The 24,704-nt window shown below is 38.9% G+C and overlaps 2 protein-coding genes across 2 annotated transcripts in view; both read right to left on the bottom strand.

Annotated features, from left to right (window-relative positions):
* The window catches only part of LOC132764540 (uncharacterized), a 10,912-nt gene extending 218 nt beyond the window's left edge, over window positions 1–10,694 (bottom strand). Inside the window, exons 1-7 of the mRNA XM_067472645.1 lie at window positions 9,410–10,694; window positions 7,021–7,055; window positions 5,948–6,043; window positions 5,538–5,604; window positions 4,968–5,075; window positions 1,662–2,106; window positions 1–324 (exon numbers count right to left, since the gene is read on the bottom strand). The exon at window positions 1–324 is cut by the window's left edge and continues 218 nt beyond it. Of these exons, the coding sequence (XP_067328746.1) occupies window positions 1–324; window positions 1,662–2,106; window positions 4,968–5,075; window positions 5,538–5,604; window positions 5,948–6,043; window positions 7,021–7,055; window positions 9,410–10,558 (2,224 nt within the window). The 5' untranslated portion in view covers window positions 10,559–10,694. The remainder of the gene's footprint in view (window positions 325–1,661; window positions 2,107–4,967; window positions 5,076–5,537; window positions 5,605–5,947; window positions 6,044–7,020; window positions 7,056–9,409) is intronic.
* A 4,972-nt stretch (window positions 10,695–15,666) lies between these two features.
* Window positions 15,667–24,124, bottom strand: CDCA5 (cell division cycle associated 5). Its single transcript, XM_067472586.1, has 6 exons — window positions 24,014–24,124; window positions 23,059–23,177; window positions 21,648–21,719; window positions 21,446–21,484; window positions 18,807–19,250; window positions 15,667–17,243 (listed from the first exon to the last, which is right to left on the bottom strand). Exons 1-6 carry the CDS (start codon window positions 24,072–24,074, stop codon window positions 17,163–17,165), a joined length of 816 nt encoding a protein of 271 aa, XP_067328687.1. The 5' UTR covers window positions 24,075–24,124; the 3' UTR covers window positions 15,667–17,162.
* Window positions 24,125–24,704: the final 580 nt, after the last annotated feature.

Genomic DNA, 24,704 nt, shown 5'->3' on the forward strand with positions numbered 1-24,704 from the left:
GATGATGGGATTGTCGCCCAATCCCCTTGGCTTTGCGGGACTCCTTTTCCGGCGCTTTATGCAGGAGGCTATCGAGCATCTTCTGCGCCGATTCGTAGTCCAGTCGCGCGTGGGAGGCTTTCTCCACCAAGCCGGGGCTCCAGGAGACTTCGCCGTCGTCGGAACTCTCCGAAGAAGTCAGCTCTGGCACCAGCTCCAACTGGGAAGCGGTTGGGGATGATGGGCGCTGCGATCCGAAGGCCGACGGCTTCATAGACGGCAAGGAAGGGAACGCACCGGGCCCTGATGGCTCCATAGAAGTCAATGGAGGAAGAGCGCTGGGACCTGATGGTTTAACAAAATGCAAGTCAGGAAAAGCACCGGGACCGGATGGTTTCACAGAGTGAAATATGCAATATATATTAAAATATTTCCCTAAAGTAGACTCTACCTACCTATCTATCTATCTATCAATTAGGCATAGTTAGGTTCGGTCGGAATCTTCGTAATTCAAATAAATTCAGAAAATTTCCTTTTTGAAGCGATTTCTAAGTTTTTAAGGAAACCAGAAGTCCCTTTGCCCTTCCGAAGCTTTTTCCGCCATTTCTCTTACGAATCAGTAAGTGAGTAGGAATTGATTCGGCGTTTCCCCGCTTCTCAGTTCAAACCAGAGAAGCGGTTTAAACCAGTGTGGATGGATTCCCTTCCTTTCCTTTCCCTCCCGTATCAGTCTTAAGCTAGAGAAGCGTTTCAAACCAGTGTGGATGGATTCCCTTCCTTTCCTTTCCCTCCCGTATCAGTCTTAAGCTAGAGAAGCGTTTCAAACCAGTGTGGATGGATTCCCTTCCTTTCCTTTCCCTCCCGCGTCAGTCTCAAGCGAGAGAAGCGGTTTAAACCAGTGTCGATGGATTCCCTTCCTTGCCTTTCCCTCCCGTGTCAGTCTTAAGCGAGAGAAGTGGTTTAAACCAGTTTGGATTCCCTTCCTTTCCTTTCCCTCCCGCTTCAGTCTTAAGCAAGAGAAGCGGTTTTAACCAGAGTGGATGGATTCCCTTCCTTGCCTTTCCCTCCCGTGTCAGTCTTAAGCGAGAGAAATGTTTTAAACCAATGTGTTCCCTCCCGCTTCAGTCTTAAGTGAGAGAAGCGGTTTTAACCAGTGTCGATGGATTCCCTTCCTTTCCTTTCCCTCCTGCGTCAGTCTTAAGCGAGAGAAGCAGTTTAAACCAGTGTGAATGGATTCCTTTCCTTTCCCCTCCCACGTCAGTCTTAAGCAAAAGAAGTGGTTTGAACCAGTGTGGATTCTCTTCCTTTCCTTTCCTTCCCGCGTCAGTCTTAAGCGAGAGAAGCAGTTTAAACCAGTGTGAATGGATTCCCTTCCTTTCCTTTCCCTCCCGCGTCAGTCTTAAGCAAGAGAAGCGGTTTAAACCAGCATGGATGGATTCCCTTCCTTTCTCTTCCTTCCCGCATCAGTCTTAAGCGAGAGAAGCAGTTTAAACCAGCGCCCCCTACATCTGAAATGCCTTTTGAACCATTTTTTAAAGGAATGTTTTCATTTGGGGACCATTTCATCCTAGATGTTCTGTTTTTTCTCCACAATGGACATCCCAGGGTTCATTTCTCTCTCTCTCAATCCTTTCCTACAGCACTAGGACTAATAGAATGCAATGGAGGAAAAGCACCAGGACCTGATGGCTCCATTGAAGTCAATGGAGGGAAATCCCCGGCTCCCGTAGGCGCCACCAAAGCCTCTTGCCGCAGGTACAAGAAGCGCGGGGCCGTGAATGTTGGACCACAAAGCGGCACCATCTCCTCTCCGCTGCATTCGCTCTCCGTCGAGTTGACTGTTTCGGACGGGAAACGGGTAGGCCTCTGCTTCCAGGGGGCAAAGGCGGTGTGTGTCCCATGTCCCCGGCCACGGTGCCTGGCCCCCCCTCCAGACTCTGACCCAGAGCTCCCATTGGGCTTCCCTGCCTCGGGTGCCGAGTCCGACTGGCTGAGGGCGGCTTCTGGGGCGCCATCCATGAAGGCCGCAGGGGGAGCCACCTCCAGGTTGAGTAGTGAGGAGAGACTGTCCGGAGTGTCTGGCCGCACACCTTGCCTCCTCCGCTGGCCGCACACCAGCCCCGAGATCTGCAGAAATGAGAAGGCAAATGGTCAACGGAATCTGCGATTTCTCCCCAAGCTTCAGTATTATGCTACGGCAAGGTGATGCTGCAGCAAAGAAGGCCAATACTATTCTACATGTCAGAATGGAAATGTATTGCATTGTAGTAAAAATACAGTTCTAATGGACATGTGGTCACAGCACATTCCACTGAAAGGGATGGGAGAATGGAGATGGGATCCTAGACTTGGGATATAAACATAATAATAATAATAATAATAATAATAATAATAATAATAGGATATTAACAAACATAATAATAATAATAATAATAATAATAATAATAATAATTGGATATTAACAAACATAATAATAATAATAATAATAATAATAATAATTAATATTATTACAAGTTTAAGTCCTGAGGGAGTTAGAACTTTGACTTTTTATTACCTTAATAAAAGTAAATAAAATGAATTCACGTCCTTTGAGAGAGAAGAATTCATATCAAATTGAAGAATATAATGGCACTATAGGATGGAGAGACGTTGCTGGACGAGAGCTTGGCTCAAATAAAATTAAATAAAATGAAGTAATTTAATAAAATTAAATAAGATGAATTAAATTAATAAAGACAATGGGTCAAATTAATAAAATTAAATAGAATCAATCAATAAAATAAATTAATATAATTCAATCAAATTAAATAAAAAGAATAACATTAAGTAATATTAACAAATAAAATGAATAAATAAAATTAATAACAAAATAAAATAAAATTAATAAAATAAAATGAACAAGACTAAATAAAACAAAAGAAATTATTTATATAAAATAAAATAAATAAAATATAATAAACCAGATTGTTTAATAGAATGCAATTCAGGAAAAGTACCAGGACCGGATGGCTCCATTGAAGTCAATGGAGGGACCGGATGGTTGTATTATATATTATTATGTGGTATATTATTAGTATCAGTATTAGTATTATATTAGTATTATTATTCAATCGTATTAAATTAAAATAACAAATATTAACAAAAATTGATGAATTAAAGATAATAAATAAAATTAATAACATTAAATGAAATGAGTAAAACTACGTAAAATGAAGTAAATTATTTAACTCAGTAGAAGAACTGGATGGTTTAATAGAATGCATATGGGTCTTGTATTATATATTATTATGTGATATATTATTAGTATTTGTCTTATAATTTTATTTTTTACTTTTTGTCGTGTCAGGAGCGACTTGAGAAACTGCAAGTCGCTTGTGGAGAGAGAGAATTGGCCGTCTGCAAGAACGTTGCCCAGGGGACGTTGCCTGGATGATTTGATGTTTTTATCATCGTTATAATTATATTAGTATTATTATTCAATCAAATTAAATAAAAAAGAACAAAATTAACAAAAATTAACGAATTCAAGTTAATAAATAAAATAAAAATATTAAATAAAATAAATAACATTAAATAAAATGAGTAAAACTACATAAAATAAAGTAAAGTAAAAAAAAGTTAAAAAAAAAAGTAAAATGAAGGACCGGATGGTTTAATAGAACGCAAAGGGATCTCATATTCAAAAAATCAATATGAGATCCCTTTGCATTCTATTAAACCATCCAGTCCTTAATTTTACTTTTTTAAAAAACTTTTTAACTTTACTTCATTTTATGTAGTTTTACTCATTTTTATTTAATGTTATTTATTCATATTATATATTTATTTAATATTATTATTTAATTTTAATTTTATATTTTAATTTGTTAATTTTTGTTAATTTTTGTTCTTTTTATTTAATTCGATTGAATAATAATACTAATATAATTATAATACTAATACTAATAATATATCGCATAATAATAATATATAATACAAGACCTATATGCATTCTATTAAACCATCTGGTCCCTCCACTGACTTTAATGGAGCCATCCGGTCCTGGTACTTTTCCTGAATTGCATTCTGTTAAACAATCTGGTTTATTTTTATTTTATTTATATAAACAATTTCATTTTATTTAGTCTTGCTCATTTTATTTATTTTATTTTATGTAAATAATTTTATTTAATATTTTTATTTTATTTTATTTATTATCTTTCATTCATTAATTTTTGTTAATTTTGGTTCTTTTTATTTAATTCGATTGAATAATAATACTAATATAATTATAATACTAATACTACTAATATATCACATAATATATAATATAATGCATTCTATTAAACCATCCGGTCCTTCCACCGAGTTAAATAATTTACTTCATTTTATGTAGTTTTACTCATTTTATTTAATGTTATTAATTTTATTTAATATTATTATTTTATTTTATTTATTATATTTAATTCGTTAATTTTTGTTAATTTTTGTTCTTTTTATTTAATTCGATTGAATAATAATACTAATATAATTATAATACTAATACTAATAATATATCGCATAATAATAATATATAATACAAGACCTATATGCATTCTATTAAACTATCTGGTCCCTCCATTGACTTCAATGGAGCCATCCGGTCCTGGTACTTTTCCTGAATTGCATTCTATTAAACAATCTGGTTTATTTTTATTTTATTTATCTAAACAATTTCATTTTATTTAGTCTTGCTCATTTGATTTATTTTATGTAATTAATTTTATTTAAATACAATAAATATAATAAATAAATAAATAAATAAAACAAATTAAATTAAATTAAATTACCTTATTAAATCAGTTAAATTCCTTGCTAAGTGTTCATCGGTGTAAACCCAACTCTGTTCCCGGAAAGATTAGAGCCAATACTATTCAATACGAAGTCATCAATGAGGGTTGTGATTCCTCACCGAGCTTCGGTCCTATCCTAAGGGAAGGTCAATGGAGTTCTGCAAGGGAACCACTCACGTTGATCTTCTCCAGGGCGTTGATGGTGTTCTGGGCGCTAATGAGTCTCTCCAGAAGTTCGTTGATGCGCTGATTCAGCGCCTGACGCTCCTCCGCCATGCTCCCCGCCTGGGACGGGAAAACGGGGTGCACTTTAATATAACATCGTTATATAATAATTATTATCATAACATAATCATATAATAATAAAAATAAATTATATAATAATAAATTATAAATTATATAATAATATAATAATATAAAATAATAATTATATAATATTGTAATCAATACAATAATATTATACTATATATATATATATAAATTATATAATAATATAAATGAATTAATATAATATAATAAATGAATAATATAAATGAATTAATTAATATAATTATATATATATAAATTATATAATAATAAAAATAATAATAATTATATAATATTGTAATCAATACAATAATATTATGCTAATATATATATAATTATATAATAATAAAAATAAAAATAATAATAATTATATAATATTGTAATCAATACAATAATATTCTAACATAATATATAACATCATATGCTGCAGGATGTCCTTACAATGATGTGAAGCTTCTCTTCCAGCAACTGGTTGGTCAGCCGGGTGTCTGAATATTCCTCCTGGAGCCTTTTGGGAAGAAAAGACAGACATGAGGAGAGAGAAACTGGGACATTTTCAATAAATTGAATTATTTTGGTTAATTTATTTTGTAATTTTATTAAATAAATTAATTCATATTATTAATTTTATTTAATCATGGATTTATTTATTTATTTATTTAAATTGAATTCATTGAATTCATTTATTTTATTTTATTGTGTTTTATTTAATTTATTTTATTCATTTTATCATTTTATAGTACGGCACTATTGCGTGGAGACGCTTGGCTGGAATAAAATTAAATAAAATGGATAAACTAAAATTTCATTGATTTTGGATGATGAGGGTTTCTCTGGATCCAACGACTCACCGGCTGAACTTCCCCTTGAGGTTCTCCAGCTCCTCCCAGGTTCTCTGCAGGTCGCTTTGCTCCGGGGACGAGGGCAGCACCACTGCTTCGGGAGACCTGCAACCACAATACTACCATCAACATCATCATCATCTCTGGTTGCTTCCAGGAATCCCACTGGAGCATTGCAGCGCACCCAAATACCTGGGAGTCACTCTGGACCATGCTGTGACCTACAAGAAGCACTGCCTGAACATCAAACAAAAAGTGGGCGCTAGAAACAATATCATACGAAAGCTGACTGGCACAACCTGGGGATCACAACCAGGCACAGTGAAGACATCTGCCCTTGCGCTGTGCTACTCTGCTGCTGAGTATGCATGCCCAGTGTGGAACACATCTCATCACACTAAAACAGTAGATGTGGCTCTTAATGAGACATGCCGCATTCTCACGGGGTGTCTGCGACCCACATCACTGGAGAAATTATACTGCTTAGCCGGTATTGCACCACCTGACATCCGCTGGGAAGTAGCAGCCAATAGTGAAAGGACCAAGGCAGAGACATCTCCAGCTCATCCCCTGTTTGGGTATCAGCCAGCACGCCAACGACTTAAATCAAGACATAGTTTTCTTAGATCTACAGAGACACTCGCTGGAACACCCCAGCAAGCGAGAGTCCAAAAGTGGCAGGCCCAAACCCAGCACCTCAATTCATGGGTGATACGAGATGAGAGACTCCCCCCTGGGCACACTTGGAAGGCGCTGAACAGACTGCGCTCTGGCACCACGAGCTGCAGAGCCAATCTTCAGAAATGGGGCTACAGGGTGGAATCCTCGGCATGCGAGTGCGGAGAAGAGCAAACCACTGACCACCTGCTGCAATGCAACCTGAGCCCTGCCACATGATGCACAAGGGAGGACCTTCTTGCGGCCACACCAGAGGCACTCCAAGGGTTTTGTTTTGCTCTGTTGGAATTGTAATACAATGGTTGCTGATGACACGATAAATATCATCATCATCATCATCATCATCATCATCACATTCTCTCTTTGATTGGAAATATAGTCCTAATAAGAGTGGTGAAACTCACAGAAGTTGTTCTGCATTGTCTTCTGAGAGCAGCTCCTAAAGAGAAGAAGATGAAAGGCACTTTAATAATAATAATAATAATAATAATAATAATAATAATAATAATAATAACGATAATTAATTATTATTAATAATAATGATCCAACAACAACAATAATTGAATAATAATAATAATTCAATAATAATAATAATACTAACTCAATATTATTATTAATAATAATGATCCAACAACAATAATAATTGAACAATAATATTTCAATAATACTAATACTAATATTATTATTAATAATAATAATTCAATAATAATAATTCAATATTAATAATAATCATTCAACACAATAATAATGTAATAATAGTTCATTAATAATAATAATTCAATATTATTAATAATAATTCAATATTATTTTAATAATAATTCAACAATGATAATTTAAAAATAATAATTGAATAATAATAATTCAATAATAATCATCATCATTCAACACAATAATAATTTAATAATAATTCATTAATAATAATAATTCAATATTATTTCAATAATAATTTAAACATAATAATAATTTAATAGTAATAACTCAGCAACAAAATTTGAATAATAATAATTCAATAATAATAATAATAATAATAATGTAATAGTAATTCATTAATAATAATAATTCAATATTATTTCAATAATAATTTAAACATAATAATTCAATATTAATAATTCAATGTTAATAATTCAATATTGATGATAATCATTAAACATAATAATAATTTAATAGTAATAACTCAGCAACAATAATTGAATAATAATAATTCAATAATAATAATAATTCAACACAATAATAATTTAATAATAATTCATTAATAATAATAATAATTCAATATTATTAATAATGATTCAATAATAATTCAATATTATTTTAATAATAATTCAAAAATGATAATAACTTAATAATAATTCAATAATAATAATTCAATATTAATGATAGTCATTCAACACAATAATAATTTAATAGTAATAACTCAGCAACAATAATAATTGAATAATAATCATTCAATAATAATAGTTAACACAATAATAATTCAATAATAATTCAACAATGATAATCATTCAGTAATAACCATTCAGCAATAATGATAATACAGGGGGCTTTGGTGGTACAGCGGGTTAAAGTGCTGATCTGCTGAACTTGCTGACCGAAAGGTCACAGGTTCAGATCTGGGAAGTGGGGTGAGCTCCTGCTGTTAGCCCCAGCTCTTCCCAACCTAGCAGTTCGAAAACATGCAAATGTGAGTAGATCAATAGGTACAGCTTCTGTGGGAGGTGTCTATGGACAACACCGGCTCTTCGGCTTAGTCGTGGAGATGAGCACCACGTCCCAGAGTCAGACACAACAATAATAATAGCTCAATAATGCAACAATAACAATAACAATAATAATAATAATACCAGAGTCCTCAATGGCGCAATGGGTTAAACCCTTGTGCCGGCAGGACTGCTGACCAATAGGTCAGCAGTTTGAATCCGCAGAGTGCAGGTGAGCTCCCTCTGTCAGCTCCAGCTCCCCATGCGGGTCCATGAGAGAAGCCTCCCACAGGATAGTAAAACATCCGGGCAATGTCCCCTGGGCAACATCCTTGTAGACGACAAGTTCTCTCACATCAGAAGTGACTTGCAGTTTCTCAAGTCACTCCTGATACATACACAAAAATCAATAATAATAATTCAACAATAATGATAATACTAATAATTCAATAATAATAATAATAATAATTCAACAACAATAATTCAATAATAATAATAATAATAATAATTTGATGCTATCAAGGCCAGTGGAGTCTACTTCTCTGGAAGTTTCTAAGCTGTACTGACCATTTGGCGGGAGGGATCGGATAGTGTCTTCCTTTATGGCAGAAACAGGGTTGGACTAGATGGCCTTTGGGGGTCCCTTCCAACCCTATGATTGATTGATTGATTGTGTGCTCTTGAATGACCGATAGGGGTCAGACTGGATGGCCTTTGGGGGTCCCTTCCAAATCTGTAATTGACCGATTAATTGTGGGTTGAATGGTAGGTAGGGGTTGGACTGGATGGCCTTTGGGGGTCCCTTCCAACCCTATGATTGATTGATTGATTGTGTGCTCTTGAATGACCGATAGGGGTCAGACTGGATGGCCTTTGGGGGTCCCTTCCAAATCTGTAATTGATCGATTAATTGTGGGTTGAATGGTAGGTAGGGGTTGGACTGGATGGCCTTTGGGGGTCCCTTCCAACCCTATGATTGACTCGTTCATTCATTATGATGTGTTCTTGAGTGGAAGATAGGCGCCGGACTGGATGGCCTCTGGGGTTCCGTAACCACCCAACTATTCCGTCACTCTTAAACGAGACTCAACCCGCTCACCTTTCCCTTGGCTTGTGCCTCTTTCTCGCCCCCGGCCTCCTTCACCCCCCTTTTGGGGGGCCCTCCTTCTTCGTGGGCCTCGCTCCCCTCTGCCTCTTTCCCAGTCCGGCGTCGTCCGAAGACAGCGGGAGAAGCGGCCTCGTATTTCTTCGCCTTCACCTCGGCCACTGACCCCGGGGAGGAGGAGGACCCCTCGGTGCTGGGGGCCTTGCTGACCGGCGCTGACCCGGGGGGCTTCCACCCCAATGAATTGAGGCTCGACGGGCTCATCACTTGCTTCGTGATCTCGTTGAGGAATTCCGAGAAACGCAGCTTCTCTTCCACCCGGCGTAGTCGTTCGGTTGACAGCAACGGCTTTTGCGGGGTGCTCAAATCCAAGCTGTTGGGGGGCTGTTGTCGGCGCTGGAGGGGCCGAGCGGGACCCAAAGTAGATCCGCGAACCTCTTTTCCCATTGTCGGCCTCACCGTTATGGTCTCGATCGACTTTGCTTTCCACATCCGGTCTTCTCCGTTCTTCAAGATGCCTTTATTGGGGGTGTTGTTGCGGCGATTGTTTCGACTCGTTTCGGCGTTGAAAACCAAACTCGTCGCTTTGTATATTTGTCGGTCGACGGTGGCTTGCCGGCGGTGCGTCAAGCGGTCAACACTTTTGCTATGTCCTTTCTGCAAACGAGCGAAAGAAGAGGCTTCCATTTCGGCCAAGCGAGCAGTCTCTTCGTGGTCGCCGATTTGAGAGGTCCCGTCGTGGTCGCCGATTTTTCTCCCTCCTCTAGAGACGTCAATACAGGACTGCGAATGCTGCGGATACTGGCGAGGATAACGAGAGTCTGTGGACGCCGAGAACGCTTCCTTATCAAAGCTGGCGTCCGACGACCACGAGGCTGATGAGCCCGACGAGGAGAAAGTGGACGATGATGAGGACAATGAGGCAGCAGTCGCAAAGCGGTTGTCTGTCCGTCGATGTCGGTCTGAGAGACCTTTGTGCTCGTCTTCCACAGGTGAGAAGAACTTCTCCATAACTTGTAGTTTCCCGGCGGTCACTTCACCCCCGCCAGCATTGGCAGAGTCACCTTCCCAATAGGGCCCCACGTCCTCCTGGGCCTTTTTGTAGGACTTTCGCCGGACGGCCGAGGAGCTCATCTTGACCATTCGGGGCTACATCCACCTGCGATTCTCTTTCCTGAGTTATCCAATTCTCTTTCGTTGGAATGGAAAGGGAATAAGCCAATACGACGGATTCTCGCTATCCGTTTTTCCCTTCCTGAGTTATTCAATTTGCTTCCATTGGAGTGGAAAGGGAATATGCCAATACAATGTCCGGCGGAGCGTTTGACCTAATAGCCGTGTGACGTCTGATTCTTTCACCCCTCTCTGGCTTCTAATATATATGATTACAGGGAGAAATAAAATTGGATATTGATCTAATATTGGAGTCATGAGGAGGAAAATACAATTGTGGTTATTTTTAGGACTAAACATATCCAATATTTTCTGTGTAATCACATATATTTGTTTTGGTTCACCTCTGCCTGTGTACCGGCAGAGTGGCCACATAACCTTGGAGGCGTCTACGGACAACGCCAGCTATTTGGCTGAGAAATGGAAATGAGCACCAGAGTCCCAGAGTCGGACATCATATATATATATATATATATATATATATATATATATATATATATATCCCAGTGGCACAGTGGTTAAAGCGCTGAGCTGCTGAGCTTGTTGACTGAAAGCTCACAGGAAACATATATATCCTGGACGATGAAAATAACCAGAAGTGCTGCTTCAATTAAACAGTTTGACACAAGCTGGGTGTTTGTTTTGGTTCACCTCTGCCTGTGTACTGGCAGAGTGGCCACATGACCTTGGAGGCGTCTACGGACAACGCCAGCTCTCAGTTGGACACCTCAGAGAGAGAGAGAGAGAGGGCCCCCGGTGGCACAGTGGGTTAAAGCGTTGAGCTGCTGAGCTTGTTGACCAAAAGGTTGCAGGTTCGAATCCGGGGAGCAGTGTGAACTTCCGCTGTCAGCCCCAGCTTCTGCCAACCTAGCAGTTTGAAAACATGCAAATGTGAGTAGATCAATAGGTATCCCTCCGGTGGGAAGGCAATGACGCTCCATGCAGTCATGCCGGCCACATGAACTTGGAGGTGTCTATGAACAATGCCGGCTCTTCGGCTTAGAAATGGAGAGGAGCACCACACCCAAGTCAGACACGACTGGACTTCATGTCAGGGGAAAACCTTTACCTTTGCCTATATATATATAAATAATATTCTGGACTATGAAAATAACCAGACAATAAGTGCTGCTTTAATTAAACAGTTTGACACAAGCTGGGTGTTTGTTTTGGTTCAGCTCTGCCTGTGTACTGGCAGAGCCTTGGAAATGTGACAAACATATATACATATGTATTAAACAAACAAATATTGATGGAAAAGGGTAGGCCACTTGACCAAGGCCATCTCAACACCTATATTATACTATATTATATTATATTATATTATATTATATTATATTATATTATATTATATTATATTATATTATATTATATTATATTATATTATATTTTGGACTGTGAAAATAGCCAGGGCAATTAAACAGTTTGACACAAGCTGGGTGTTTGTTTTGGTTCAGCTCTGCCTGTGTACTGGCAGAGCCTTGGAAATGTGACAAACATATATACATATGTATTAAGCAAACCAATATTGATAGAACAGGGTAGGTCACTTGATCAAGGCCATCTCAACACCTATATATATTATATTATATTATATTATATTATATTATATTATATTATATTATATTATATTTTGGACTGTGAAAATAGCCAGGGCAATTAAACAGCTTGACGCAAGCTGGGTGTTTGTTTTGGTTCAACTCTGCCTGTGTACTGGTAGAGTGGCCACATGACCTTGGAGGCGTCTACGGACAACGCCAGCTCTTCAGCTGAGAATTGGAAATGAGCACCAGAGTCCCAGAGTAGGACACCTTTTTATAGGTATTGAGATGGCCACTTGACCACTTGACCAAGGCCATCTCAACACCTATATATTATATTATATTATATTATATTATATTATATTATATTATATTATATTTATTATATTATATTATATTATATTATATTATATTATATTATGGACTGTGAAAATAGCCAGGGTAAGTGGTGCTTTAATTAAACAGTTTGACACAAGCTGGGTGTTTGTTTTGGTTCAGCTCTGCCTGTGTACTGGCAGAGCCCTGGCAATGTGGCAAACATATATACATATATATTAAGCAAACCAATATTGATAGAACAGGGTAGGTAGGCCACTTGATCAAGGCCATCTCAGCACACACACACACACACACACACACACACACACACATACAATATTTTGGACTGTGAAAATAGCCAGGGTAAGTGCTGCTTTAATTAAACAGTTTGAAACAAGCTAGGTGTTTGTTTGGTTCACCTCTTCCTGTGTACTGGCAGAGCCCTGGCAATGTGGCAAACATATATACATATGTATTGTCGAAGGCTTTCATGGCTGGAATCACTAGGTTCTTGTGGGTTTTTTCGGGCTATAGAGCCATGTTCTAGAGGCATTTCTCCTGACGTTTCGCCTGCATCTATGGCAAGCATCCTCAGAGGTTGAGAAGGTCTCAACTTCTGAGGATGCTTGCCATAGATGCAGGCGAAACGTCAGGAGAAATGCCTGTAGAACATGGCTCTATAGCCTGAAAAAACCCACAAGAACCTACATATATACATATATATTAAGCAAACCAATATTGATAGAACAGGGTAGGCCACTTGACCAACGCCATCTCAACACATTCAGGTGTAAGACGAGGTCCTACATCTCACTTTTAAGACATAGTTTTGCATAAAGACTACGAATCAAAATCAGCAGATGCCTGTCAGCATTACTTATCTCCAATTTCAGTCTCGAGGAATGGGAAATAATATATTATTATAAATATTATAATAATAGAAGATAAATAATATAGTTGTAATATAATGTAATAATAGTAATAAAAATAACATAAGAGTAATAATATGTAGTAATAGTAACTTATATTAGTTTAATATTTGCATTAACTCTTTGGCGAGGAGTCTCTCTGGTTCAAATTTCCGTCTCCACCTGGCAAGTAGACCTTTGTCAACCCTCCTGTATGTAGACGATAGGCTACTTCTCTCTTTAACTTGCACCGGCTCGCGGCAGTTAGTAAACACAAAACGGAAACGCTCGTAATTAACTACAATATGTCCCAAGTCTTAGTAGTTTACTAGGAAATGGAGTCTACTTACGAGGAAAATAAATGAGCAGGTAAAATCTTAGGATAATGTTTATTATTATTATTACTTGTTTGGTTCTACTTGTTTTGTCTGATCTGTTGATCGTAATGAATTTGTTTGTGGTTATTTTTAGGACTGCTTTTCTCCAGCAGACACGTTTTCCAGCTTTCCAAGGCTCCGAAATGATCAGCCAATGCAAGGGATAGTCTGCTTTCCGCTGTTTTCGATGCGAATGCTCCATTGATCAATGGCAGTGCTCCGAGGACAATTGCAAGGTCATGCATGTCCAGCCATGTGTACAGAGGCGGTTGATGGGAGAAGTCAACGTCAAGCCATATATACATACATAAGTGAAAGTATGTGTGTATGTTTGTACCACAAAGGCTCCTGCGTGGCTTCATGGATCTGGACCAAATGTGGCATAAAAACAACACATAATCTGATTTAAAATACTGGCTGAGTTTCAGCTTTATAATCAATCCCAAAGGCCCCAAAATGGAATAAATAGGTATGCATATAGGTATGTAAGTATGTATGTTCGTACCACAAAGGCTCCTACGTGGCTTGATGGATCTGGACCAAACGTGGCACAAAAACAGCACATAATCTTATTTAAAATACTGGATGAGTTTCAGCTTTATAACCAACCCCAAAGGGCCCCAAAATGGAATAAATAGGTATGCATATAGGTATGTAAGTATGTATGTTTGTACCACAAAAGCTCCTACGTGGCTCGATGGATCTGGACCAAATGTGGCACAAAAATGGCACATAATCTGATTTAAAATACTGGCTGAGTTTCAGCTTTATAATTCATCCCAAAGGGCCCCAAAATGCAATAAATAGGCATGCATATAGGTATGTATGTATGTATGTATGTATGTATGTATGTTTGTACCACAAAGGCTCCTACGTGGTTTGATGGATCTGAACCAAACTTGGCACAAAAACAGCACATAATCTGATTTAAAATACTGGGTGAGTTTCAGCTTTATAATCAACCCCAAAGGGTCCCAAGAATGGAATAGATATGCATATAGGTATGTAAGTATGTATGTTTGTACCACAAAGGCTCCTGCGTGGCTTGATGGATCTGGACCAAACATGGTACACAAGGCAGCGCATACCTCCACTTAAATATTGGCTGGGCTTCAGCTTTCAAATCAACACCAAATGGCTCCCGAATCAAATAAATAGGTATGTATGTTTGTACCACAAAGGCTCCTACGTGGCTCAATGGATCTGGACCAAACGTGGTACACAAGACAGCAAATACTTCAACTTGAAAGTACTGTCTGGGTTTCAGCTTTAAAATCCACACCAAATGGCTCCCGAACCAAATAATTAGGTATGCATTTTTGTATGTTTGTACCACAAAGGCTCCTACGTGGCTCAGTGGATGTGGACCAAACACAGCACACAAGAAAGTGCATACTCCAATTTAAAATACTGGCTGGGTTTCAACTTTAAAATTCACCTCAAAGGACTCCCATATTGAATAAATACGTATGTATGTTTGTACCACAAAGGCTCCTAGATGGTTCAACGGATCTGGACCTTAACGTGGCACACAAGACAGCGCATACTCCAATTTAAAATACTGGCTGGATTTCAGCTTTACAACCCACCCCAAAGAGAATAAATAGGTACATAGGATGTCAGAATGTAATGTGGAAATTGCTTATAGCTTAAAATGTATGATTTCAGAAATGCATGGGTCAAAACAATAGAGATGCGTAGAATTGGTAGAGTGCCACTGTTGGAGTTTCCGGTGAAATCTGAATTGATGAGTCCGGTGTTTTCCCAACTTCGTGCCTTCAAGAAGAACGTGAAGCAGCCGAGATTCTTGATTTTGGACAAAACCCAAATAATCAATCCGTTCTTCACAGAATCGTAATTTAATTCGTGGTTGTTCATATGGAAGCGTCCCAGGAAAAACACAGAAAAGTGATGAAAGGAAACTCACTTTGTCATTTCGGGAAGTTTGTTTTAATCTGAATTAACAATGTGTGTTTTTAAAAGGTGTGAACACACCACGCAGAAAGGAAACCGCGCTTTCTAGGGAAGTCAACCCACGTCGTAAAAGGTTGGGAATAAATCTTAAGTTTTCAGGGAGGAAACATAATACTCTAGACACAAACACTCCTTGGAAAAAGACCTCGGGTTTGATCTGCTCGTGACGCAGAAAAAGGACAATGCTAGCTATGCATAAACGGAAGGAAGGAAGGAAGGAAGGAAGGAAGGAAGGAAGGAAGGAAGGAAGGAAGGAAGGAAGGAGGGGAAAAAAAAGAAAATGCAAGGAAGAGGATGAAAGGAAAGGAAAGATGGAAGGAAGGGGAAGTGAGGGAAGGAAGTGAATGGAATGGAGAGAGGAAGGGAAGGGAGGGAAAGGGAAGGAAGGAAAAGAAGGAAGGAAGGAAGGAAGGGAATGGAGAGAGGGAGGGAGGGAAGGGGAAGGAAAAGAAGGAAGGGACAAAAGAAAGGAGGGAAAAAATAAAAATGAAGGCAAGGAAGGGGATGAAAGGAAAGGAAAGATGGAAGGAACGAAGGAAGGAAAATGAAGATAAGGAGGAAAGGAAGAAGGATGGAAGGAAGAGAAGGGAGGAAGGAAGGGGAAGTGAGAAAAGGAAATGAATGGAATGGAGAGAGGGAGGGAAGGAAAGGAATGAAGAAAAAGAAGAAAGGAAGGAAAAGAAGGGAGGAAAGGGAAACGAAAGAAAGGGAGGAAGGAAGGAAAAGAAGGAAGGAAAGAAAGAAAGGAGGAGGGAAAAATAGAAATGGAGGCAAGGAAGGGGATGAAAGGAAAGATGGAAGGAATGAAGGAAGGAAAATGAAGGGAAGGAGGGAAGAAAGAGAAGGATGGAAGTGAGGGAAGGAAGTGAATGGAATGGAGAGAGGGAGAGAGGAAAGGGAGGGAAGGGAGGGAAAGGGAAGGAAAAGAAGGAAGGCAGGAAGGAAGGAAAGGGAAAGGAGGAAGGAAGGAAGTAAATAATAAAGGAGGAGGAAATGAAGGCAAGGAAGGGGATGAAAGGAAAGATGGAAGGATGGAAGGAAGGAAGGAAAATGAAGGTAGGGAGGGAAGGGAAGGAGGAAAGAAAGAGAAGGAAGAGAAAGGGGGAAGGAAGAAGTGAGGGAAGGAAGTGAATGGAGAGAGGGAGGGAAGGAGGAAAGGGAAAGGAAAAGAAGGAGGAAAAAATGAAGGCAAGGAAGGGGATGAAAGGAAAGATGGAAGGAATGGAGGAAGAGAAGGGCTGGGTTGAAGGAAGGAAAATGAAAGGAAGGAGGAAAGAAAGAGAAGGAAGGAAGGAAGAGAAGGGAGGAAGGACCGAAGGGGACCAACGCAAGCCTCCAGCTGCCGTTCCGGACACTCGGAATGCCACGCGGCAAAGATCCACCGCCATGTCCAAGGCACTCAGTCTCTCGTTCATCGGGAAAGTGTTGGGCATCCAGCATCTCAACGCAGAAGGCTTCATTCCACCCAGAGACTGAATTTCTCCGCTTCCTCGAACTCGGCATTCATCTGGGCCATCCATTCGTCCAACTCCGATTCCTGGAAAGGAAAGGAAACACAACGCTTTATACCCAGCTTTATCTCTCTTACTCGTAGCCCTTTCTCTTGGCACGTTTCTCCCTTCTGCCCTCCATTTGTGCCTATTCAAATTCTGCAGCACTGATGGTCACATCTGACCTCCACCTAGAGCACTCAAAGACCAGGGTTTCCCAGTTCTTTCTTGGTGTCTCTGCCACAGTTCTTAACATTGGCTTTAAACCCACTTTTCTTTCTCTTTTCCTGTCCACCAACATTACACTTCCCATTCTTGAATTGGGAGTAGACCCACTGCTTGGGAGAAAACGGTGATCTTTGGGCATTCGGAGAACGTGACCTTCAGTCCAAGGGAGTTGATGGTGTCGGAGCATCGCTTCAATGCTGGTGGTCTGTGCTTCTTCTCTCAGCATGCTGAAATTTCCTGCTTGTCTCCTTCCCAAGAGATTTGCAGGATTTTTCGGAGGCAATACCGATGGAATCGTTCCAAGAGTTGAGTGTGACATCTGTAGGCAGTCCACGTTTTGCTTGAGTGCGACGTCTGTAGACAGTCTACGTTTTGCTAGAATATGACACCTTTAGACAGTATCCGTTTTGCTTGAGTCCACATTTTGCTTGAGTGTAACATCTGTAGACAGTCCACATTTTGCTTGAGTGTGACGTCTGTAGACAGTCCACGTTTTGCTTGAGTGTGACGTCTGTAGACAGTCCACGTTTTGCTTGAGTGCGACCTCTGTAGACAGTCGACATTTTGCTTGAATATGACGCCTTTAAACAGTCTCCGTTTTGCTTGAGTGTGACGTCAGTACAGTCCACATTTTGCTTGAGTGCGACATCTGTAGACAGTCTACATTTGCTTGAGTGTGACGCATGTAGACAGTCTCCGTTTTGCTTGAATGAGACGTCTGTAGACAGTCCACGTTTTGCTTGAGTGCAACATCTGTAGACAGTCTACGTTTTGCTTGAGTGCAACATCTGTAGACAGTCTACGTTTTGCTTGAGTGTGACTTCTGTAAACAGTCTCCGTTTTGCTTGAATGAGACGTCTGTAGACAGTCCATGTTTTGCTTGAATGAGACGTCTGTAGACAGTCCATGTTTTGCTTGAGTGCAACATCTGTACAGTCCACGTTTTGCTTGAGTGCAACGTCAGTAGACAGTCCATGTTTTACTTGAGTGCAACGTCTGTAGACAGTCCACGTTTTGCTTGAGTGCGACGTCTGTAAACAGTCCATGTTTTGCTTGAGTGTGACGTCTGTACAGTCCACGTTTTGCAGGCATATAGCAGGGTTGGAAGGACAATAGCTTTACAAACAAGCCCCAGGGTCTCCCTATGGATGTCCTCAAACACTCTGTGCTTCATTCGGAAGAATGCAGCCCACACAGAGCTCGGGCGGTGTTGTATTTCAGTGTCAATGTTGACTTTGGTGGAGAGCCGGCTGCCAAGGAGTGGAAATGTCAGCACCATTAAGCTCACCTTGTTTGCTCTAGACTCATCTTGTTGTGTTTCAAACAATAATAATAATAATAATAATAATATTTTGAGTGGTGACGGGGCCTCTGATGCTCACCTGGAACTGGGGCGCCTTCTTCCTCCGGCGCTTCTGCTTCTCTGCCGCAATGCCCGGGAGGTCCGTGTCGGGCTCCAACGCAGCTTCGGCCCGTTCCCCAGCGACGTTTACGGTGCTTGCGAGTGACGCTTGCGCTTCCACCTCATCCGCCATCAGGAGCCGGTCGAAGCCAAAGAGGGTCTGCCGCTTGTGGGCGTCCGGGGTGGAAGAGGCGGTGACGGCATTGCCTTCCTTCCCAAAGAAGCTGAGCTCCAGGCGGCTGTAGGAGCGCCGTACCCGCTTGGCCATGGCCTTGTCCCGCTCGTCGGCCCCCTCGGCATTATTGCCCTCAATTGGCGAGAGGACCTTCTTCTTCTTCTTCTCCGCACTGTCTGCCTTGGCAGGCTCCTTGGCGGGCGGACTCCCCGCCTCTGGGACATTCTCCTTCTCTTCCTGTACAGGGACCTGACAGAGGAACAACAACAGTAATAATAATGCATTCTCATACAAAGAATAGATACATAGCTGCTTTGAGTCTCCTCGTGGAATAAACATAAACATAACAACAACAACAAAAACAACAACAACAGTAATGCATTCTCATACAAGTAATACAGGCGCTTTGAGTCTCCTTGTGAAATAAACATAATAATAATAATAATAATAATAATAATAACAAAACAACAACAGTAATGCATTCTCATACAAATAATAGATACAGACACTTCGAGTCTCCTTGTGGAATAGACATAATAATAATAATAATAATAATAATAATAATAATAATGATGATGCATTCTCATACAAATGATACATAGACACTTTGAGTCTCCTTGTGGAATATACATAATAATAATAATAATGCATTATTATACAAATACAGATACACTTTGAGTCTCCTTGTAGAATATACATAATAATAATAATAATAATAATAACGCATTCTCATAGAAATAATAGATACATAGATGCTTTGAGTCTCCTTGTCGAATATACATAATATACATAATAATATACATAATAATAATAATAATAATAATAATAATAATAATAATGATGATGCATTCTCATAGAAATAATAGATACATAGACGCTTTGAGTCTCCTTGTGGAATATACATAATAATAATAATAATAATAATAATAATAATAATAATAATAACGCATTCTCATAGAAATAATAGATACATAGATGCTTTGAGTCTCCTTGTCGAATATACATAATATACATAATAATATACATAATAATAATAATAATAATAATAATAATAATAATAATGATGATGCATTCTCATAGAAATAATAGATACATAGACGCTTTGAGTCTCCTTGTGGAATATACATAATAATAATAATAATAATAATAATAATAATAACGCATTCTCATAGAAATAATAGATACAGAGACACTTTGTATCTCCTTGTGGAGTATATAATAATAATAATAACAATTACAATAATAATAATAATGCATCCTCATACAAATAATAGATACATAGACGCTTTGAGTCTCCTTGTGGAATATACATAATAATAATAATAATAATAATAATAATGATGCATTCTCATAGAAATAATAGATACATAGACTGAGTCTCCTTGTGGAATATACATAATAATAATAATAATAATAATAATAATAACGCATTCTCATAGAAATAATAGATACAGAGACACTTTGTATCTCCTTGTGGAGTATATAATAATAATAATAACAATTACAATAATAATAATAATAATGCATCCTCATACAAATAATAGATACATAGACGCTATGAGTCTCCTTGTGGAATATACATAATAATAATAATAATAATAATAATAATGCATTCTCATACAAATAATAGATACAGAGACACTTTGTATCTCCTTGTGGAGTATATAATAATAATAATAACAATTACAATAATAATAATAATAATGCATCCTCATACAAATAATAGATAGACGCTTTGAGTCTCCTTGTGGAATATATAATGATGATGATGATGATGATGATAATAATAATAATAATAATAATGCATTCTCATACAAATAATAAATACATAGACACTTTGAGTCTCCTTGTGGAATAGACATAATAATAAAAATAATTACAACAATAACAATAATGATGCATTCTCATACAAATAATAGATACATAGACACTTTGAATCTCCTTGTGGAGTATACATAAACATAACAACAACAAATTTTCCTAGTTTCCAACAGACCTCACAAACTCTGAGGATACCTGCCATAGATGTGGGTGAAACGTCAGGAGAGAATGCTTCTGGAACATGGCCAGACAGCCCAGAAAACCCACAACAACCCTATTATTATTATTACTACTATTACTATTATTATTATTATTATTATTATTATTATTGGTATATAGTGTACATAGTGGGTTTGACTATAAATAAACATAATATTTATTATACCAATAGTAATATAATAATAATAATAATAATACATTGTAATGCTGATAATAGATGCATAGCTGCTTTGAGTCTCATTTGTGGAGAGAAAAAGCAGGGGATAAATAAATAAATATCATAATAATATCTAATACTAAAAATAACACATGGTTGCTTTGAGTCTCTTACGTGGAGAGAAAAAGCAAGGTAGAAATAAACATTAATAGCAATAATAATACTAATTCTGATAATAATGACTGACCCTTGGGCTCCGTCGGGGCGTGATGGCCGTCTCTTTGACCTGGAGCAAAAAAAGAAAGGCCAAAATGAGACAGACAGATAGAGCGATAGATAGATATAGATAATTGACAGGTGGAGATGATAGATAGGACAGATTGACAGGTAGAGATAATAGATAAAGATGATAGGAATTGATAAAGCCAAATTGATAAAGCCTGACTGACCTGCCGGTTCGATCGCGGCACAATCTTCCTCAGAGTGATGATGGGCTTCTTCGCCTGGAGCGGTGCAGGCGGCTGCCGGGAAATTGCAAAAACTCCAAAGTGAGCTGCTATGTATTCTGGATAATGAAACAATATCTCTATCTATCTATCTATCTATGTCCTAGAGGGTTGGACTGGATGGCCTTTGGGGGTCCCTTCCAACTAGGATTTTATCTATCTACCTTTCAGTTTCTCCACCTATCAATCCATGTCTTGCACATGCGGTCCGCTCATTGTTATTTTATTTTATTGTGTATTATTTTGCTTTATTGCTTTTTTTTAAACTCATACGTTGTATATATTTTATTGTGTTTTGGTTTTATTTTATTGTAATATGCTGTTGGGCTTGGCCTCATGTAAGCCGCCCCGAGTCCCCATTGGGGAGATGGTGGTGGGGTATTAAATAAAGATTATTATTATGTCTATCTATCTAATCTATATTATCTCTATCCATTTATTATTATTATTATTATTATTATTATGTCTATCTAATCTATACCATATCTATCCATCCAATGAATCTCTATCTATATTATTATTATTATGTCTATCTATCTAATCTATATCTTATCTATCCATCCAATGAATCTCTATCTTATTATTATTATATTATTATTATTATTTCTGTCTATCTATCTCATCTATATTATATTTATCCATCCAATGAATCTCTACCTACCTTATTATTATTATTATGTCTGTCTATATAATCTATATCTTATCTATCCATCCAATGAATCTCTATTATTATTATTATTATTATTATTATTATTATTATTATTATTATTATGTCTATCTAATCTATACCATATCTATCCATCCAATGAATCTCTACCATTATTATTATTATGTCTATCTATCTAATCTATATCATATCTATCCATCCAATGAATCTCTAGCTTATTATTATTATTATTATTATTATGTCTATCTAATCTATACCATATCTATCCATCCAATGTATCTCTATCTTATTATTATTATTATATTATTATTATTATTATTATGTCTGTCCATCTATCTAATCTATATCATATTCATCCATCCAATGAATCTCTATCTATCTATCTATCTATCTATCTATCTATGTATCTATTTATCTATTTCTTAGATAGCCTTTGGGGTCCCTTCCCACACTAGGAATCAATCAATCAATCCATGTATGTATGTATGTATGTATGTATCTACCTATTTCTTAGAGGGTTGGACTGGATGGCCCTTGGGTGCCCCTTCCAACTTTAGAATCCTATATCTATCTATGTATATCTCTCTTAGAAGCCTCCCCAAAACTCTAGGATGTCTATCTTAGATGGTTGGACTGGATGGGGGTCCCTTCCAGCTTGAAGATTCCACAGGTATTTACATTACGCACCGAACCGACGTCTGCCCCGCCGGGCCGCAAACATGCCTTCCTTTCGGATAAAGACAGAGCCGCCGTGGAAGCCGCTGCCGTGCGTTCGGACCTTCGCCTTGGAGGAGAGGAAACGACGCCTGAAACAAAAAGGAAGAGGGTTAAGACTAGACAGCAGGGGAACTCCAGGCTGGAAAATGGGACCCCCCCCTCCACCCTCCAAGGCAGGAAGCAGCCAGGCTTTGAAGCTGCAAGGCCATTTAGTGCTAATCAAGCTGGCCAACGACAACATTCACACTTGCCTCCAGCACACAAGAGTTCTTTCTCCCACCCTGGGTATCATTCCACAGGTATAAATATATCTAGGATTCCCTCAGGCAGGAAGCAGCCAGGCTTTGAAGCTGCAAGTCCATTCGATGTTAATCAAGCTGGCCAATGACAATATTCAGACTTGCCTCCAGCAGCCAAGAGTTCTTTCTCCCACCATGGACATCATTCCACAGGTATAAACCTATCTATGATTCCCTCATGGCAGGAAGCAGCCAGGCTTTGAAGCTGCAAGGCCATTCAGTGCTCATCAAGCTGGCCAACGACAACATTCAGACTTGCCTCCAGCAGACAAGAGTTCTTTCTCCTACCCTGGACATCATTCCACAGGTATAAATATATCTAGGATGTCCCTCAGGCAGGAAGCAGCCAGGCTTTGAAGCTGCAAGGCCATTTGGTGCTCATCAGGGTGGCCAACAACCACAACCTTCTGAGATGTGGGAGAAATGTCAGGACGGAGTGCTGCTGGAGTAGCCATGGATCAACTTGGGCCTTGTCTCCAGGTGTTTTGGACTACAAATCTCACAATTCCTCACAGCCTCAGGCCCTTTCAGGGCCTGAGACTGTGAGGAATTGTGGGATTTGTAGTCCAAAACACCTGGAGACAAGGCCCAAGTGGATAATACTGTTTCCCAGGCTTGCGGCCTACCTGCCCGGGCCTCTCCTGCGGAGCGAGCCCGCCTTGGCAGGCCGCGGCCTCCTCCCGCCATCGCCTCCTGCTTTCCTTCCTTCCTTCCTTCTCTCTTCCGGCTTTGAAATCGCCCGCCACCTCCACGCAGGAAGTGACGTCACCACAGTGGAAGAGAAGGAAAACAATAGTCAGAGCCGGCGCCATTTTAGGAGAGGCAAACCAAATCCCGCGAGAAATCTCAGCATCCCGCGAGAGTTGGCCGTCGCTTCCCTTTTAATACAAAAAACACCCGACGCCATTTTAGGAGAGGCAAACCAAATCCCGCGAGAAGTCTCCACATCCCGCGAGAGTTGGTCGTCGCTTCTCTTTTAATACAAAAAAAACACCCGGCGCCATTTTTGGAGAGGCAAACCAAATCCCGCGAGAAGTCTCCACATCCCGCGAGAGTTGGATGTCGCTTCTCTTTTAATACAAAAAACACCCGGCGCCATTTTAGGAGAGGCAAACCAAATCCCGTGAGAAGTCTAACCATCCCGCGAGAGTTGGATGTCGCTTCTCTTTTCCCATTTAAGCTACTAATACACAAACTACCCGGCGCCATTTTAGGAGAGGCAAACCAAATCCCGCGAGAAGTCCCCACATCCCGCGAGAGTTGGGTTGGTTGTCGCTTCTTTTTTCCCATTCAGCTACTAATGCACAAACCACCCGA

The sequence above is a fragment of the Anolis sagrei genome, chromosome 12 (assembly GCF_037176765.1).
Source record: "Anolis sagrei isolate rAnoSag1 chromosome 12, rAnoSag1.mat, whole genome shotgun sequence".
In the NCBI taxonomy this organism is placed as follows: domain Eukaryota; kingdom Metazoa; phylum Chordata; class Lepidosauria; order Squamata; family Dactyloidae; genus Anolis; species Anolis sagrei.